Source organism: Watersipora subatra, chromosome 11, assembly GCF_963576615.1.
Source record: "Watersipora subatra chromosome 11, tzWatSuba1.1, whole genome shotgun sequence".
NCBI lineage: Eukaryota > Metazoa > Bryozoa > Gymnolaemata > Cheilostomatida > Watersiporidae > Watersipora > Watersipora subatra.
The window spans coordinates 2,708,553-2,727,733 of NC_088718.1; the positions used below are offsets into that span (position 1 = coordinate 2,708,553).

The 19,181-nt window shown below is 36.0% G+C and overlaps 1 protein-coding gene across 1 annotated transcript; it reads left to right on the forward strand.

Annotated features, from left to right (window-relative positions):
- Window positions 1–1,258: 1,258 nt before the first annotated feature.
- On the forward strand, window positions 1,259–19,082 carry LOC137408498 (Y-box factor homolog). Its single transcript, XM_068095042.1, has 7 exons — window positions 1,259–1,402; window positions 1,731–1,828; window positions 1,928–2,048; window positions 2,238–2,356; window positions 9,293–9,434; window positions 17,465–17,595; window positions 18,685–19,082. The coding sequence occupies exons 1-7, from the start codon at window positions 1,336–1,338 to the stop codon at window positions 18,886–18,888; spliced, it is 882 nt and encodes a 293-aa protein (XP_067951143.1). The 5' UTR covers window positions 1,259–1,335; the 3' UTR covers window positions 18,889–19,082.
- Window positions 19,083–19,181: the final 99 nt, after the last annotated feature.

The following is a 19,181-nucleotide window of genomic DNA, read 5'->3' on the forward strand; positions in this document are numbered from 1 at the left end:
TTCATTTTTAAATATTTAATAATTGCATTGTGGCATATTATGTAAATATCTAAGACTTTCCTGTGATTGGCCAGTAATGCAGGGGCTGGCTTTTATGGAATGTCAGGGCTTTCAAAAGCTGGCTTTTCACAAGAAAGCCGGGAAACTATCTAGCTACATAAACGGGTGTGAAGATGCCATAGAGAGAAGCTTCAGCGAGGAGAGCAAGTGAGCTGATTAAGTGAGTTGCAAGGAATCTGCGTGTGGTGGCCTAGCGTAAGAGTCTATCGCGTAGCAGCGAGGCTACTTATTTGGCTTGCGTACACGTAGCAGTAGGAACTGCCATGAGATCGGTGAAGCATTCTGTGGGCCTGTCTTGCCAAGGTGGGGAAGGCTGGTGGCAAAAGGGGAGGTTGGTATGCCATCATACCAGTTTGGTGCTGTGTAGCAACATCCTGGTTGTCTTTCTGACGTACTTTATTACAAAAATTAGTAAAACCAAGTTGTGTCGACAGCTCCCACCATAGTTTTTTCTTTACTGATAAATTTTCACTCAAATTAGACTTTTGCAAATTTGACTACCATGTCATGTGCTAAAATCTTTTGGTTTAAAAGCATTATTGTCATTCCAAAGTGTATATTCAAGCATATTCACTTTTTACCTCATTTTTTCGATAGGAATAGTTTTAGTGCAGAATGTTTAGAGAACTTAAGTGTTAAGCAATATGATGTAGTACATTACAATACATCCATCAATCTAGTAAATAATCCTGATAACCTTATAGAACCCAAATTGATGTAAATAAAATCGCAAATACATGGCTTCATATAATAATCAAAACTTTAATCATGTACTAATAATTATTGGTACTCAAAATGCAAGCTATAAAATGTATTACCTGGTTTGAAGAAAAACTATGTTAGGATGATGTCGTTATACGTGTAGTGATGGGATTTTTGGAACTGTCTAAAATCCTCAAATCTAACATATACCGTGTGTAGCTAGCTCTCCAGGCCGGCTTATGATTTTAAAAATTGGGAAGTTGCGTTCTCTGTTAAATTTATTAGCCTGAAGTTACCGTTGAAGGATCGAAAGGTAAAAACTCTTTGCGGTATATTAAAATTTTATTTGTTATATTTATATTTGTTTAAATTTTAATAAATTTTGATAAATTTTTGTAACAAAACGTTAAATATTGCTATATTTAACGTATGTATAGTTTGAAGATTGTGATTACCCAAATTATCCAATAAAAAGCTGCTCTCTTCAATAGGTCGAGGTCACCACGCTTATTGTTGAAGTAAAAAGTGAAGTAATTTTGATCCCATTGATGACTTTTTCATATACATTAAGGCATGACAGACATTCAACACACTAGAGATGGTGACCATGAAGAAGAGCGTTTTCAACGAGTAGTTATTGGTACGATTTATAGGTTATTTTGGAGCTTATAATTGGTATTTTGCCCTTGTAAGCGGAATATATCCGAATAGTTTTATCGTGCTAGTTTATTCCATCTAAACGAAGGAATATACTGTAGTCATTAAGGTTCTAGTCTGGGTATTTTGTTCTCATTATTAATAATCAAAGAGTGACTATTAAGTCGTTAGGAACGGTGCCGTTTTGTTATATTCGGCAGTTGTATGGATTTAAAAGGCAACCAGAAGATTAATGGAATGTCTCTTTCTTGAACTACGTAGTATCTATGTGATATCATCGCTTTCTTTACGTTTTTACATTTTTGTTGCAGCTGTCAAGGTAACAGGAACAGTAAAATGGTTCAACGTGAGGAATGGCTATGGGTTTATAAATCGAGATGATACCAAAGAAGATGTCTTCGTTCACCAGGTAAATTCCATTACTGATATGTTTTTTTCTTGTCGTAAGTTTCAGAGACGTTATGCATAATAACTACATTATATCAAATATTAACATTTGATTTTTCAGACAGCAATTTCAAAAAACAACCCTAAAAAGTATCTGAGATCAGTTGGAGATGGTGAACGGGTTGAATTTGATGTAGTTGAAGGTGAAAAGGGAAATGAAGCAGCCAATGTGACCGGCCCAGGTTTGGCTTTTGCTTTTCAATGCTTTTATGAACGTGTTTGACATTTGTCATGATGGGTTATTCCAATTCCGGAGGCATTAGTTTTTTATATACATTTAGCTAAGCTTAGTATACACAGTTTTCAGTTTTTAATACACTATAAATCCACCGCCATGAGTTCGGTGCTCATCGTGAGTACATAATTTTTAGACGGTGAGCCCGTAGAAGGAAGCAAGTATGCAGCTGAAAGACGAAGATTTAGACGATTTTATCGAGGATATAATGGCGGGCGAGGTCGTGGATATAACAGAGGCCGATTCAGACAACAGGTAAACAACTTTTTCATTGTCATTATGAAAAATACCATTAATTGTTAATTACCGCAAAACCTGTATTTCAGCGCCATGGCGCTGTATTTTTCAACTCTTCCCTTATAGTGGCATTCTGCTAGAGATGTATAAGATCCTCAGATCAGGTTGTAAACCACCTTATGGACAAATCTGAAAACAATGGATCGATTTTAGACCTCAGTGACTTGTAATCACAGTGTAGTTATGATGATTGTTTCAGTTGATCTTCCGCGGTGCACTGTCACTAAACTCATGGCAACAACGAAAGACTTAATTTTGTTATTGATGTCACTATTAGTACCATTTTTCTAACACTTTTCTACTGATCACTTTCTATTATGAGTTCGTAAAGGTCAAAAATTAAGATTAAGTATAATGAATGCCAAAGTGGCGGTCTAATAGGCATGGCATTCAAATGAAGGTTGCCCCCAAATGGAGGTTTTACGGTATGTCAAACTTCAGCCAGGGTCAGTTAATATCCCTTCATAGTAATTTATGCACTGTTTTCTCTACATCGTGTTTCAAACATCCACAGGGCTAATGATTTTAGTTTCAAAAGGTTAAGACTCATAAGCCATTAGCTAGCGTGACTGCTTGATGTTTTCTTCATTAAACTGTATAGAGTCATCTGAAGTGGAATTTACTGAATGATAATTTGTGCAGGTTTTATCGGAGTGTTAAACTTGTTGCCTTTGGGAGATCTAAAGTTTTTCTAAAGCGGAGAAACTTAAAATATTCAATATAAGAGTTGGTCACATTCATAGGAACTTTATTTGTTCATTTATTGATATATGCAATAATGATTAACCATTTTTATTAGAGAAACCGTTTTTATTGGCTAGTAATTTATCACCTTATGATTCGCTTATCTCGTTTATAGACAGCCCCGAAAGGAAAGTTAAGGGCTGCTTATTTTCAAATGACTGTCCCATGCTTAGAGTATTTAAGTTATTGGAACATTTAGTTATCATAGTAAATTACTGGTACATTCTAGAAACTCAGGACTCGGACAGACACAGCTCTTATTATAGTAAGGATTTAGAGATAGTTTAGGCAACAATTGTATTATCATTGCATGCACCTTTTGTAAAACCTTGAATGGTTTGTGTGTTGTGTGTATGGTTTCTACATGCCGAGTACAGGGTGTTTATTGTGTATAGATTAGCGCCCTTCATATCAGATCAGTAAGTTGTTAAAGTTAGTAAAGATCTACAAAGATATATTTGAGCTGCTTTAGGCTCTGAAATAATTTTATAATAGCATATGCTTTGTTACTTTTTAAAGAATATTTAATACCCCACTATAGACAGCCTTGGCATAAAAAGTTGATAGATTGATCATAAGCTAATGAGGTGGTAAAAAATTAAAACTCGGCAATATTTGTTCCGCAGTTTACAAACTTCACAGTCACGACTTAAAGATGTGGTTGCATCAAATTTGAGTTGATTTTAAAAGAAAGCATTTTTTTTCTCTATCGGCTGATATGTTTGTTGTGTTAGGTGATCTCATTGCCAAGATATTTGAAGATTAATATCGAAAAAATCTGATCGCGGTAAAAACGCTCAAGCCAAAAAAACATGCCCAGACTTGCCCAAAATGATGTCACGCGTGATATATATGTCAATATATCTCGTATTCACATCGGCTATTTGCGATAAAAGTCTAGTCCTACGCGGCTCTATTGGCATATATTTTATTTTGTATTTGCTCATGTTGGCTAGAATAAAATTTTAAATCCAGCTACAGATTCATTATTATGAATGTTTCAAAGGCCTCAAATAACGAAAATTGAAAATTTGTCTTACTCACTTTCTCCAAATGCTGTGTAAACATTTGAGTACCGACTACCAATTCTATCGGTCTACGGTAATTCTGTCAAGCAAACTATGTAGAATAAGGTCTTTGTATCAGTCTTTGGCACAGTTCTGTCGCTACTCGCTACCCACACTAACGATACACAGCCTCTCAAAAGCCCCGCCCACATTATGCCTGTCGCCTATCCTGGGGGTGGGGCTGTAAATCATTGCCCACACCGAAAACTAGTTTCTTACTACCGTAAGTAAAATAAGCAAGCTGCGTCTTTGAAAAGAATATACATAGGGATTGAGTTTTAAGGATGAGAAATCTGCTGCAAACTAGATTTGAACTCACATTCTCCAGTTCTGCTGACATACATATACCGTATCCAATTCACTACAATATTCTGCAAATCATGTTTTGCATTATCTTCAACAATATTATTTTATTATATAATTTTTACAAGCAAAAAAATTTTCATCTCGGCATAAAGCTTTTATTACAAATATTCATCAAGTCGTGGCCACTCACATAGTTTTAGCTGATACAATAAGACAAATTCATCTACTGCAGCAAACTCAAACAAAACATCATGGTTTATGTAGCACACATTCAAGTCTCTCTTTCCCATTTATGGCAGTTTCCACACTGGCAAAGCTGCTTCGGCTGGTGGGACCACATAAACATACTGTAATCAGTAAAACAAATGCAATAAATATATGTCATTCATAGATATGTCAATCTAATGCGTATCTACCGAAAGCTTTCAAATTGGGAGTTAGATAGATTGCCAGTGTAATTTTAACATCACAGCAATTTTTACAATTATGTTGTTCGCTAATAAAACGTGTCGATCCGAGTAATTCATTAAAGTAACAATGTTAATTAATTTAGTAAATATCGATTCCATGCGATTTAATAATAGAGTAAAATCCCTAAATTTGAGATCACAGACAACGCATTTTACAAGTGATAACATTTATTACGGCCTATATAAAAATTTCGCGCTGATGATTGGCTAATGAAGCGACCTTATATTTATCGATCGTGGTTTCTTTTCAGATGTATCACTAGGGACGTCACGAAAGAGGCACCCGCTGGAACGTGAGCTTTTTAAACGAGGGCCTCATTCAAACGCATATATCTCTGGACAGGGTTGGTCTACAAAGACAAAAATGGCATCAAATTGTAGCTGATGTTTTAGCCTTTTATGGGTCTTAATTTCATTAAATCGACCTTTTTGTGACGCAACCATGTCTTTAAGCTAATTACATATAGCATTACAACATTCATTATATGAAACTGTAATGAAACGAAATTAAAAATTATGATTATACCAGTTGAATGCCGGCGTTCCACGGTTAATAAAAAAAGTTTTTGCACAGAAAATTTATTTTAATCAACTGATACAACATTTAGCACTCTAACTTTTGAATGAAGGTGTTTGTTTATTTCTGTATGCTATAAGTTTATTAAGTTTATGCTATATTTACATATCGTTATAGCATTGTAGGAACATCTGAGCACGTATTTTCTCTTGTAAATTAGTTCAAGTGTGCTGCCTGAAGAATGGGTATTTGATTTAACCCAATCGCCATTAAAAATTGGCAGATGTAATAAGTACAGTAGACGCTCTTGCAACGTGAACAATTCGTTTCAGGAACGCTAACGTTTTAGAGACTTTACGTCAACGAACAGTGAAATACATGTAAATTGTCCAATCTATTCCAAGATTTCCTCAAACTCATCTTTATGGACTTTAAAAAAAGAGAGACAAGACTTTAATTTAATGACTGTACAGTAATTGTAGTATTATTAGTTTGTATCGACAATTGTTATCTTTTTCTTATAACTTGGTTCACGGTTTATGATTGCGGTGAGTTAAGTAGAACGCTTTTAATGTCAATTTACCTCGAATGTTTTTTGTTGTTCTTGACAGCAAGGTTTATTTTGCAAAAGGAAAACCATCATGTTCTATAAGTCTAAAATGAAGTAAAACTAAAATATACTTCAACTATAATAAAAGCTATGTCTTTTTGTCCATCTATTGAGAAGGTTCGAGATTATGATAAAAGATAGCTTCTGACAATACTCCAACCCATGACATTCATATCGTTATTTTTATATTGAATTTGGCAACTTGTCCAACTTCACACTTTGCATTATACAGAATTTTTTATGTAGTAAAACCATAGATATAATAAGCCCTTAGTATAATAGATATAAGGTTTATTATATCTATGAGTATAACGCAACAACTACATAAGTTCTTTACGTTATGTGGAATTTACGTAGGCCCTATGTTATAATAGGGGTGTTTACTGTATGTGCACAATTATTCCTTGATGCGGCAAGTAGGCCATGTGGCGTAGTGAATAGCATACCGGTCTGTAGAACCAGTACGAAGCGGTTTTTTCGGACATGCGGTTATAAACGGACACGCGAAAGTCAGATCGACACTCATATTTATATATATTGACTAGCTGTACTACCCGGCGTTGCCCGGGTAATAAAAGTCTTTGGACAAAAAATTGATTTGTATTTAACATACAACAACATTTGTCATTCTAACTTTGAAACTACAAATTATGAAAAAGGTGTTTTGTGTAGATCAAATAAATTAAGAGAGAAAATAAAATCAACTGTAAAGGTTTTCAGACTTTGTCAAACAATTGTAACTTTCAAACTTAATATCATGAGAAAAATGTTTTGTGCAGATCAAATAGATTTAAAAAAATCAACAACTATAAAAGGGCTCAAATGTAAATGTGAAATGATGAGCAAGTAATGGCTAAATTAAGTCTGTTTTGCTATGATTACAATTAAAGATGATTTGGTAATGATACAAATAATACGAACTGAGAAAATAAAAATCCTGAATATGTTGATTTAATAATAACAACTACTTAGTCAGTTACTATGGTTAAAAAAAGGTTCCTGTCCCACCAGAAGCTATCCATCAAAACTTTGAATATGGCGATACTGATTCGTTTCGATACCGGTACAAATGTAAAAATGAGATATCGAACTGTCTTTGTCTGACTGAATGAAGAGAGAATGTCGAGGCTCTTCCTACAGAAATATTACAATTGTCCGCGTGAAAAAAGTTGGCCTTGACCGCAATTTAGCAATTGAACCTTACGAAAAGCCAAAATTAGAAGTTCAAAAAAACACAAAAGTATCGTGTTTCATAGAGTTAATAGAATTCATAGTTTCAAATAATACGTCATTTAGCGTGTGCATACAGTATATGTTAACGTTTTGGATCAATGTGCATTTTATAGCTCAGTGGGAGAGCGCCTTGATAAAAAACTTGCGATAGCATTCATCGTGAGTTCAAATCCATCAGAACTCGGAATTTTAATAGCTAGAACTGGACGGCGCACCCACACACTACAGACTTTGAAAAATATAGATATAAGAAACTAGATAAATGAAGTAATAATCAATAAAAAGAGATTTTTTATTGTCTCTATACATTAAAAGTACATGAGTTGAGGTTTAGCCTTGATGATAAAAACAACTGATAATTCTAAGGTATGCATAGCTTTCACTATCACCATTGCCACTCGTGCATGTTTTCTTCGTACTTTGGCTCCATGATTTTACAGCTAAAATAGAGTAATATGAAGCCTTGTTTAATATTATTTGAACCAAACTATTGGAAGAATAAATCGCCCTACAGTCATATCTCGACACACTAGTGCCCCAACATACAAAAAAATCGAGATATGAGCAGCATTTTCATTAAAGGTTTACTTGCAACCAAATTCACATTACAGTTATTTGGCATCAAAGAATTCACCGTCCTTTACTCTGCTGTGTTGTAGTTGCAAAATACGTGGAAATGTGATTACAAGCTCTTAAAAGCTAAAAACTAACAGTTAATCGCAGCCATTACAAAAACGCGGTATTTGGAATCTCTTCATGTTGATGACGTTCTCAAACATTTTGGTTATAGTTGTGACGCGCGATGTTTTCAGGTGAAATAAAAGGCTCAATATAAAACGTTTCGTAGCACCAGTTTACGACAAACACTTGGGGTTCTATCGGAAAGCCCGTATCAAATATAGATGCTCGCTACCTTACAGTTTTGTTTCAGCCAGGTCGAATCCTCTAGTCGTAATCTGATCATGTGACCCATACTTCCTGCCAAATGGCGCGGACAATTTCTACAGCATTTTTGACCATCACAGGTGACCAACAGGCTAGTCATGTTTATCAGAGGATGATATGCACTCCTCCGAGCCAAGGATTAAAAATTAAATAAAATTTTTACGTTAGGTTTTGAGTTATCAGTGCTCAAAGTGACAGCATTACAGTGGTGATGAAAAAGACGCGTAAGGACAATAGACATGGTTTTCTTGAATGCGTGAAGTATATTTGTGAAAATATTTTGACGAATGAAGTTGCATGAAAGTGTAACAGAAGCTATCGTGTTCATCTACGTCCCATTTGAGCCGTTTTGGAAAAGGATTCTAATCTACGGCGGTCTCGTGATGGCAGCGATTAAATGTTCGTTTTTGAGCTTTTAAAAGCTTGTAATCACATTTCCTCATATTTTGCACCTACAACACAGCAGAGTAAGACATGGTGAATCTTTTGATACCAAATATCTGTAATGTGAATTTTGTTGCAAGTCAACCTTTAAATTTCTTGAAATACAAGTAGTCTTTGAGATCCAAGCTGGTTCTCGATGGCCACTATTATGGCCAAAAATGTGACCGGCTGCTTTCAGGAACAGCATTGTTCAGTCTTTCTCCTCAAATCAGTTTGAAAAAGTTTTTCTAGTGTTGTCTAAAAGTTATAGTCGACGCGAGACAAAAACCGCTAAGCCGGAAGCAAATAATAAAAATTAAGACGGTAAAATCAAAGTAAGTTTAATAAAAATCTAAAATTTAGCTTCAAGTGTGTGTTTAATAAACTAAATTCATTGAAGTTAAATTCAAAGTTTTTGTCGGCAGCATCACAGAAGTTTGCCAACCATGTGCCAACATGAGAAAAATAGCATCTCATTGTAGCAAACAGGTTTCGTTGTTTTTATTATACTTGTTAGAGGAACTCACAGGAATGTAAAATGATAAAAGGTTAGTTGTTACATTGTAATTTTATTGGCAGTATCACAGAGATGATGAGGGTGGAGAGGAAGAGGCAGAGCCTCAGGAATATCGACCAAGAGGGCGAGGTGGATATCGCCAAGGAGGATACCGTCGACATTCTGGAACCGAGGCTGTTGAGGAAGGAGAGAGTGAAGGTGCAGGTGAGTAAATTCAGTAGCTGGTATGTAGCCTGTCTGATTATTATATATGCAGTACACTCTGTCATACGCTAGTGTTACATGCTACGAAGTTTTGTCGTATTTTTCATCTTCGTAGCATGTGAATGGTTCAAAACGTCGAATCTTTAAATCTTCGAAGCGATTCAAACCTCCGTTTCAAGGGGTTATTTTTGAAAACATCATAGCAACAACAAAGTACTGCGTATCATGTAAACATCGATATTCGTATTGCACAAATCTTTGCGATCGGAGGTTGGATTTTCATCGTTTTCATTAGTGACGTCCTTACAGCAGCTCTGTTTTTAAAGCATGTGTTTTAAAAATGTTATCTTCAAAATAAAAAATATTAACTCCGAAATTTAAAGTAATTTTTTTACACGTTCTGACATCGACGTTTGACCTTAGACGAGTTTTAAGAGTGCCAGCCGCGATATAAATTATGCGCTCCGTTGTAGATAAAAGCGCAACAGACTAATATAGAAAACGTTGAGTTGTACGACAATTTCTTCTTAGCACGTAAACTCATCAGCTACAAATAATTGCGAGTGGTGCGACCACTCCTGTGTATCATGTAAATTTGTCCTCATTTCTATGATCAAAACCACAGCTTCGAAGCTCAAAAATTCGTAACATGTAACACTAGTGATAGCCTTAAAGTTAGGTGTCTGGTATGTTTGGGTGTTCTGGTATTACCATTTATTATGGCTCACTATGGTTCTTCCAGATACAGGACGCAAAATTTTATTACTGAGCTTCTATCGATGACACGAATTTTATCGATACAAGGTGGATACATTTATTTAAAGTTCTTGGTTAAAACGTTCAAAAGAAAAATGTGCCAAAATGATTTCTATTGCTGCTATAGTTAATATCGGCTATTGCGGTCGTTGCAAGCGTTATGCGTCTCTATTCTGTCTGTCTCTTTGCAACGTCATAATCACACTTCTGCTTGGTCTGAGTATTTTAACCGCGATCACATTTCCCAGTCAGATCACCTCAAACATCAGAAACAATCACAAATGATAGAAAAAATACTGATACTTTCTGATTAAATCTATCAAAAAAATTTTGTAAGTTTTTTAAAATAAAGGAATATACTGAAATTGTGTTAATTATACTTGTCAACCTTAAAATATTAATTCCGTGGTTGCCAAAAAGTAGTCTGTGTCGTAAAGCAATAAATATAGCAAGTAGAAACTGCAAGCAATGATATTTCGATAAATGATAAAATAAACAATAAATGAACTAAAGTTAAGTACTACCTCAAAATTTCATAATTCTGTATTTTACGCTTTCACTATCAACACAGGTTTACAGCGATTACTACTACGACATTAAACCATAACTGTCACGTACAACTTTTATCATATTTACTAGGTAAATCAGACATGCTGATTCCGATTTTGTACTCAAAATAAAGATTAGGCCACTAACTTTCAGAGTAATGGAGGCTTTTTTACAGCGTTTTAATCTCGATCTCGAAAACAACACAATTGGCATTACAAGCTCCGCCCATAAATATGTGGCGTTACCTAGCTTTTTAGGAACAGAAGTTATGTAGGGATGTTTAGACCGATTAAGAATAATAGAGATGGTGTTTTAAAATCCATTAATATCTAAATTCAGCCTTAAAAATAATCTGTTTTTTCTGAAAGGTAGATAAGCTATTTAACAATGTATATTTTAAAAAGCGCGATAACAACACTAGCTTATAATAAAACCGCGCTTTTTGAGCTCACTTTTATCGGCGTTCAGCCTATTTAAACATGTAATAAGATACGAGCAATTTTACATAGTTTATATACCTTTCATAAAAAAACAGATTATTTTACAGGCTGGATTTAGATAATAATGGGTTTTAAGGCAACCATCTATTATTCTAAATCAGACTAAACATTCCCAGCTTCCATTCCTGAAAAAGCTAGGTTTCGTCACATATTTATGGGCGGAGCTTGTAATGCCAATTGTGTTGTTTTCGAAACGAATAGTGATACGCTTTAAAAAATAGGACAGTGAATTTGAAGGTTAGTGGACCAATCTTTATTTTGAGTACAAAATCGGAATCAGCATGGTTGATTTATCTAGAAAATAGATATAAAAGTTGTTCGTGACAGTTATGGTTTAAACCACAACTGTCACGTACAACTTTTATCATATTTCCTAGGTAAATCAGACACGCTGATTTCGATTTTGTACTCAAAATAAAGATTGGTCCACTAACTTTCAAAGTCATTTAGGCTTTTTTAAAGCATTTCACTATCCGTCTTGAAAACAACACAATCGGCATTACAAGCTCCGCCCATAAATATGTGACGAAACCTAGCTTTTTTAGGAATGGAAGCTGGGAATGTATAGTCCGATTTAGAATAATAGAGATGGGTGTCTTAAAACTCATTATTATCTAAATCCAGCTTGTAAAATAATCTGTTTTTTATGAAAGGTATATAAACTATGTAAAATTGCTCGTATCTTATTACATGATGTTTAAATAGGCTGAACGCCGATAAAAGTGAGCTCAAAAAGCGCGGTTTTATCACAAGCTAGTGTTGTTATCGCGCTTTTTTAAATATGCATTGTTAAATAGCTTATCTACCTTTCAGAAAAGACAGATTATTTTTAAGACTGAATGTAGATATTAATGGATTTTAAAACGCCCATCTCTATTATTCTAAATCGGTCTAAACATCCCTACGTAACTTCTGTTTCTAAAAAGCTAGGTTATGTCACGTATTTACGGGCGGAGCTTGTTGTGCCGATCATGTTGTTTTCGAGACCGAAATTAAAACGCTGTTAAAAAGCTTTCATTACTCTGAAAGTTAGTGGAATAATCTTTATTTTGACTACACAATCGGAATCAGCGTGTCTGATTTACCTAGGAAATACAATAAAAGTTGTACGTGACAGTTATGGTTTAAGCTTCCCTAGGTGTATGTAATATCTATAGTAGACTGTAGTCTAGCTACTATATCTATTAACTTGAAGTTATCTTCCACTTTCACTTATCCACTTACAGCTTTCAGCAATAAGTAATCGACATGTGATAGTTACTATCGTCGAAATACTGTTAGTAAGATCTATATATATATATATAGAATATATATAGAAGGTATTTGAAAGGTATATACGTATAATAATAATAATATATATATATATATATGTATTTGTAAGGTTTTACCAGCCCAAGTGACAGTAGAGCTGGCTGTGGTTCACGGTCTGTTTCTTGTTTATTATTAAATGGAGTAGCAACTACATGCCTGCTAATATTAGGATGTATTCAAACTACTTTACTCTCTGAGGCTATAGTCTTCACTTTCTTCATGCTATATACAACTTAAATAGTTGTGATCGCTATTGTGAAGGGCAAGTTGTGATCGCTATTGTGAAGGGCAAGTTGTGATCGCTATTGTGAAGGGCAAGTTGTGATCGCTATTGTGAAGGGCAAGGTGAACTAGACAGGATATTCGCTTTTATCAAAGTTCAGTAATACGTATCAGGAGATTTGAATGTGAAGATTGAATATTCATTACAATAAAAATATTGATTTCTGGTGATACAGCACATAAGATTGCTACAAAAGTTTCAGGTGGCCAAGGTGTAAAGCAAACAAAAGGCTCAAATCTATTCAGAAAATCTGTTTTGTTGCGTCTTGCTTATTAATAAAAGTTGTCATATCAATGTGTGTTTGTGTAGACATGTAGGGCTGAAATATTCATGAGACATCTGCGTAAGTCTTATTGGAAGTTGTCATACCTCTTACTTCAGATACCTCTCACAGCAATATCACTGTTATATTAGCATTGAACTTGTGCGTTTATGAGTTAATTCTGTCTATTGCACATGTCATCATTTTAATTCACGTGAATAAATTTCAGATATATATAGATAGATAAATCTGAGTATTTTTTCATGTGAATTAAAATGATGACAATTCCGCAATTGACATACCGTAAGTCCTTTAACTCAAGCCGCGCGGCTTGTGCTCAAAACCAGATGACTCACGAAAGAAAAAATAATCTTCCAACAAGCCGCGTATGTCCACAGACCGCGGCTAATGACTGAGGTTTTGTCGTCCTTGATCCCTTCAGGAGCGAGAGTGTTGAAGAGTTTCGCTATACCCCCATTCTCTTGAATAAGAAAACAGGCTACATCAGTACGCGTGAAAAGAATTTTGTTTTACTTCCAAGTTCTTTTACTTGGGAATTAAAATTCCTAAACCCTTGCATCATTAACTTACTTGCCATGTCTCAGCTATATTTTTATTGCACTGTTAGAGGCTTCACGTTTATGGAAAGATGCGGTCAGGAATGAAACGGTTTTAATGACCTATGACTGGTGAGTTAAACATTAGCGATAAATTCTTCGTTAGTCTAAAGTATTCCATAAACATGACCTTGAAAATAAACGAGTAGGTTGCCAAAATCCTGTACATAAAAGTGTATCATGGCTGCGATTCTATGGTTATAGCGCGGAACTGAGCAGAGACCGCATTTATCGAGAAGCCGCCCTAAGCCTCACGTAAGTTTTAAAAACTTGGCTTTAGCCGCGGCCTATGACTTTGAACCAGAAGCCGCGCCCAACGACAAGCCGCGCGGCTTGAGCATAAGGACTTACAGTAGTTAATTCACAAATGAACAAGTTCAATTCTGTTATTATCATATAATAACAGAATATATATTTTATATATATATACAATGCACCCTCAGGATACGATTATCTTGATATGCCATTCTTTTCGTCTGACGAAATGGAACGTAATGATTTTTCACCATACGAATTCAGCAAAAAATTTTGCTCGAGTTCAAATTTGGCAGTCGGTGTGCTTATTAGACACATGTAACAAAATAACTAAGACACCAAAATGCTGTTCGCCGAAAATATTTTCGCAACGCCTGAAAGAGACACAATGGCCCATTTCTCTCAGTTCAGCATTTCTCGTGTGTAAAACGGTAATACGTTACCATTAAAACCAGTAGCAAAGTAGGAGTTGCGATCTCTTTAAACAGGTCAGACAACTTCTCTTAACCTGCTAACAAAAATCCACTTCATTATGAAAACAGCATTGTTTCGGCTTTCTTGCCCAATTAGGTTGAAAAAGTGTTTAAACACGCACGCTAAAAGCTATAGTGAAAGCGAATTCAGTAAACTAGTTCAAAGTACATACCAAAGCTTAGCTTTAAGTTCGTTTAGTCAGCTAAACTTCCTTGAGGTGAATTCAAAGTTTGTGTTAAATGTCCGTCTGTCTTGAAGGTAACAACTCCTTATGGTACATTATGTTACATTTTATTGCATATCATAACCACTAAATACAATGAAGTTATTTTCACAAGGGCATATTTGCGTTGTATAGTTACTATGGTCTCTATACCCTTACATACGATTTTTTCACCATACGATGCCAATGCAGGAACAGATCAAAATCGTATAATGAGGGTGCACTATATATATGTTTACTGTTTGTGTTGCTTATTAGCACAAGGATTTAATATCACCCCCTCTCCTCTTCCACCCGTTCACATGCATGTCGGGCTGGTCTCATGGTTTCCGGACAGGCCTCGTGGTGTTCATAAAGGCCTCGTGGCTGTCAGACAGGCAGATAGGCCTTGTTGTTGGCAGTCAGATAAGCTTCATGGTATTCAAGCAGGCAGGCAGGCTTCATTGTATTTGGCAGGCCTCATGATTGCCGAATACCACGAAGCCACCAATAACAACTGGCCGCTCATTGCATCTGGGTAGCGGTTTGCGCTGAAGCCCTCTGCGACAGCTAGTTTGGCGAGTGGACAGTTGAGACAGTTCACGGTATAGCAGATAAGTTTCAGGGAACATCTCTCACTCAATATGCATCTACTCAGCATTGAGGTGATTGCGCCAAAGATGTTCGCAAATGGCATTCACATTGGACTTGGCGCTCAAAGCATTGTCTGGTGATAGCAATCATCGCATGATACGCATGAACCGTTCTCGAAAACGGCGATATGTCCCATGATATGTCCCGCGGCCTGATTGGCTTGTAGTTGGAAGGGATGAGTGTCAGTGCATACAAAAGATGAGTGCTTCAAACAATAGCAATGCTCACGGTGAGGCATGCAGTTCTGGAGACATACCTGGACGGTGAAATGTTTGGGCGTGAGGGGCTGGCTACCCTTTTTTATATGTCTGAACAACCAAACTCTCTCTGATCACCAGCAATCATGTTTGTCAGTCGTTTGTGTGTCCAGCTATAGCAATAAAGTTATGGAAGCAAATTCTGGGCTGCATTGGAGTTTAACTCTGAACCTCTAGTTCTGCAGACATGTTTGCTATCTATTACATGATGCGTCCAACTGATGTTGCTATGGAATAATTGTGCACATACTTATGCACCTGCCAATCTTTAACGCCGATTAGTTGTAACATGCTTCAGCTCGCACGCTTGAAGATTATGATTGCGTGAGAGATCTTTTCACAATCTTTATCATAGGAAGGGCAGACACGCCTCTTATCATGGCAAAGATTTAGACTAGCTTATACCATAACTGCCATGTACAACTTTCATCGTATTTTCTAGGTAAATCAGACATGCTGATTCCAATTTTGTACTCGCAATAAAAATTGGTCCACTAACCTTCAAAGTCATTAAGGTTTTTAAAGCGTTTCAATATCCGTCTCGAAAACAACACAATCAGTACAACAAGCTCCGCCCATAAATATGTGACGTAGCTTAGCTTTTTAGGAACGGAAGGAAGTAAGGGATGTTTAGTCCGATTTAGAATTATAGAGGTGGGTGTCTTAAAACCCATTATTATCTAAATTCAGCCTTTAAAATAGTCTCAGCCCCTTATGGAAGGTAGATAAACTATTTAAAATTGCTCGTAGCTTGTTACATGATTTTTAATAAGCTGAACGCAGAGAAAAACGGAACTTGGAGATGTTTAGTCCGATTTAGAATTATAGAGATGGGTGTCTTAAAACCCATTATCTAAATTCAGCCTTCAAAATAATCTGTCTTTTCTAAAAAGTAGACAAGCTCCTCAACATTGCATATTTGAAAATGAGCTCAAAAAAGCGTGATAGCAACGCTAGCTTGTGATAAAATAACGCTTTTTTGAGCTCATTTTTAAATATGCAATGTTGAGGAGCTTGTCTACCTTTCAGAAAAGACATTATTTTGAAGGCTGAATTAAGATAATAATGGGTTTTAAGACGCCCATCTCTATAATTCTAAATCGGACTAAACATTTCCAAGTTCTGCTCCTAAAAAGCTAGGTTACGTCACATATTTATGGGTGGAGCTTGTTGTGCTGATCATGTTGTTTTCAAGACCGATATTATAACACTGAAAAAAGCCTTCACTACTCTGAAAGCTAGTGGACCAATATTTATTTTGAGTACTAAATCGGAATCGGTATGTCAGATTTATCTAGTAAATACGATAAAAGTTGTACGTGAAAGTTATGGTTTAAGTAAAACACAAATTCATTGGATAAAGAAACTTGGCTAATAGAAAATAAATTTTCCGTGCAAAAACTCATTTTTATCTATACCCCTTGTTTAGGTACCTCTGCATTATTTGACACACCTCAACTATGGATGAGTTGGTATTGAGGGATAATTTAAATCTAATTAGATCTCCATGGGAAATGACACAAATCGATGGTTGGCCTATCTAACAAATAATTGTTTACAATAGACCTCTGTGTGTTATAATGTAGCAGTTCAGTTCCAGGGTCTCTCTGTTGAACCAGTAGAAACTTGTTTCTTGAAACTCGTAATTTGTTTTTGTTTTTTCAACAATATAAATTGAAAGTATATTTGTGTGGAAATGGTTTCTGTAATTCCTTTGAAAGTCATTTTATTTCATTCATTATGCTATCATTTCATTTTAGTAGTTTTCAGTTTGTTGTTTAGAATCGGATTTCATAATATCTTTGGTATTTTATTATCAGGAGATCTTTTTATGTTGCGCAATCATCATGCAGGTAAAAATAGCACATACATCATCGGACAATCAAGTACTTCTATTTGTTATTTTACAGAGGGACACTTTCAGAGGGGACGTGGGCGAGGGCGCGGTAGAGGAAGGGGACGTGGACGAGGCTACTTTAGAGGGTGGAGAGGTTATGGATGGAGGGGACGAGGTGGTAATTACCATCAACAAGAAAGACAGGTTGGCATCATTTTCTTGAGGTTGTCTCTTAACTGTTTGCTTTTTAGTTGGCCTAACAAGCACGCAATCCAATGATAATTATCCTCTGCTATTTTGGCTCCTATAATTGGCCCTTGGCTATTGTGAGATACCGTAAAACCTCTATTTGAATGACAGCTTTAGTAGCCCACCACTGTAAGCGAAGGGTTGAAGAATACAGCGCCACCCTGTAATAGACCGCCATGTTGATTCGACATTCATTGTTTGATCTTTACAAACCCATAATAGAAAGTGATCAGTAGGAAATTCTTTACAAGATGCTACTAATATGAATTAGATTATATCAATGTCAAGGAGCTTTTTCATTGTTGTTGTTGTCATGGTTAATGACAAGTGCATCTGAGAAGATCGATCATTGGAGTCATCAGAAATACACTCATATTCAAGGTCACTAAGGTCTACGTCCAACCTATTTAGAGTACTTTTGGGAACACCGCACGATGGAATAACTCCGAAGCTTTTCGTTTTTTCCGCAAAACATTGAAAGCAGCATGATTGGCGTAATACAGTTGTACGAGCTTAATGCGTTCGGGTTAAGTAACGCGTTCATCTGTCCAATTTTTTGTATCTCAAATCAATTTTGCCTACGTGAAATAACTAAGAACAAACGAATCTGATCCTATTTTATGAAGAATACAAAAAAACAGGATATTACGATGGAGAAGCGTGTTTTTAGTTCTACCTCACTACCTACTATGGGTTTCTATACCACTATGTACAATTGTATGTCTATATTATTATGTCAACATTAACATCGTTCTGACCAAGGAAATGTGCAAAATATAAGTGACACAATTGTCCCTTCGCCCATAAATGGGTTAAATTTATCATCCCGAAATTCTGACCAGCTAATAGGAAAATAGAGTGCTACATTGTATTTAAACGTCATATATAATAAAATGCCGCTATAGGAAAAGAGTTGAAAAATACTCACAAATAAAAATACTCGTAAAATGGTCATTTCAGCACCACAGCGCTCAAGTGAAGGTTTTACAATGTGCCGTATGGGTAACAGGAGTATTTGTTTTGTAATCTTTACTTTCATTGCAGGTGACGTACGAAGGTGAGGACGTGCAGTCCGAAGAACAAGGCTTTTCTGAACAGGGTGTGTACAGAGGGCGGGGCTTTGGAGGTAGGAGGAGGTTCAATTCACGGGGACGAAGGGGTGGATATCGCGGACGCGGTAGGGGAGGCAACCGGAGGGATGTCGAAGGACACGACGGCGAAAGGGCTGAGAGACGGGAGGAAGACTAAGTGTAATTATTGTTTTACCTCTAAGTAGCCCGTGTGATAACCGGACTGGCTTTAATGATATTGATCCATTGATCCATTAATTGATTGACTGTCGACTGAGCTGTAAACACTGATTGTACATAATGTTAAATAGGCTCCTTTGTGAACAGCTTCAACTTGTACAGTGCATAATAAATATAAAACCACATCATTCATCTGTATTATTGTTGTCACACTCTCAACTTTACTGCGGGTTTCTGTCTGGTAACAACCAACAGTTGCTACATGTTCCTAGGCCTTTCAACTAATGTGGT

What these genes read in the sequence shown, in the direction of transcription:
- LOC137408498 (XM_068095042.1), top strand. Translation starts at nt 1,336, where the DNA reads ATGACAGACATTCAACACACTAGAGATGGTGACCATGAAGAAGAGCGT. An exon ending in GAGGCCGATTCAGACAACAG is followed by an intron (nt 2,357 to 9,292) that starts GTAAACAACTTT and finishes TTTTATTGGCAG; the next exon opens with TATCACAGAGATGATGAGGG. An exon ending in AGGAGAGAGTGAAGGTGCAG is followed by an intron (nt 9,435 to 17,464) that starts GTGAGTAAATTC and finishes GTTATTTTACAG; the next exon opens with AGGGACACTTTCAGAGGGGA.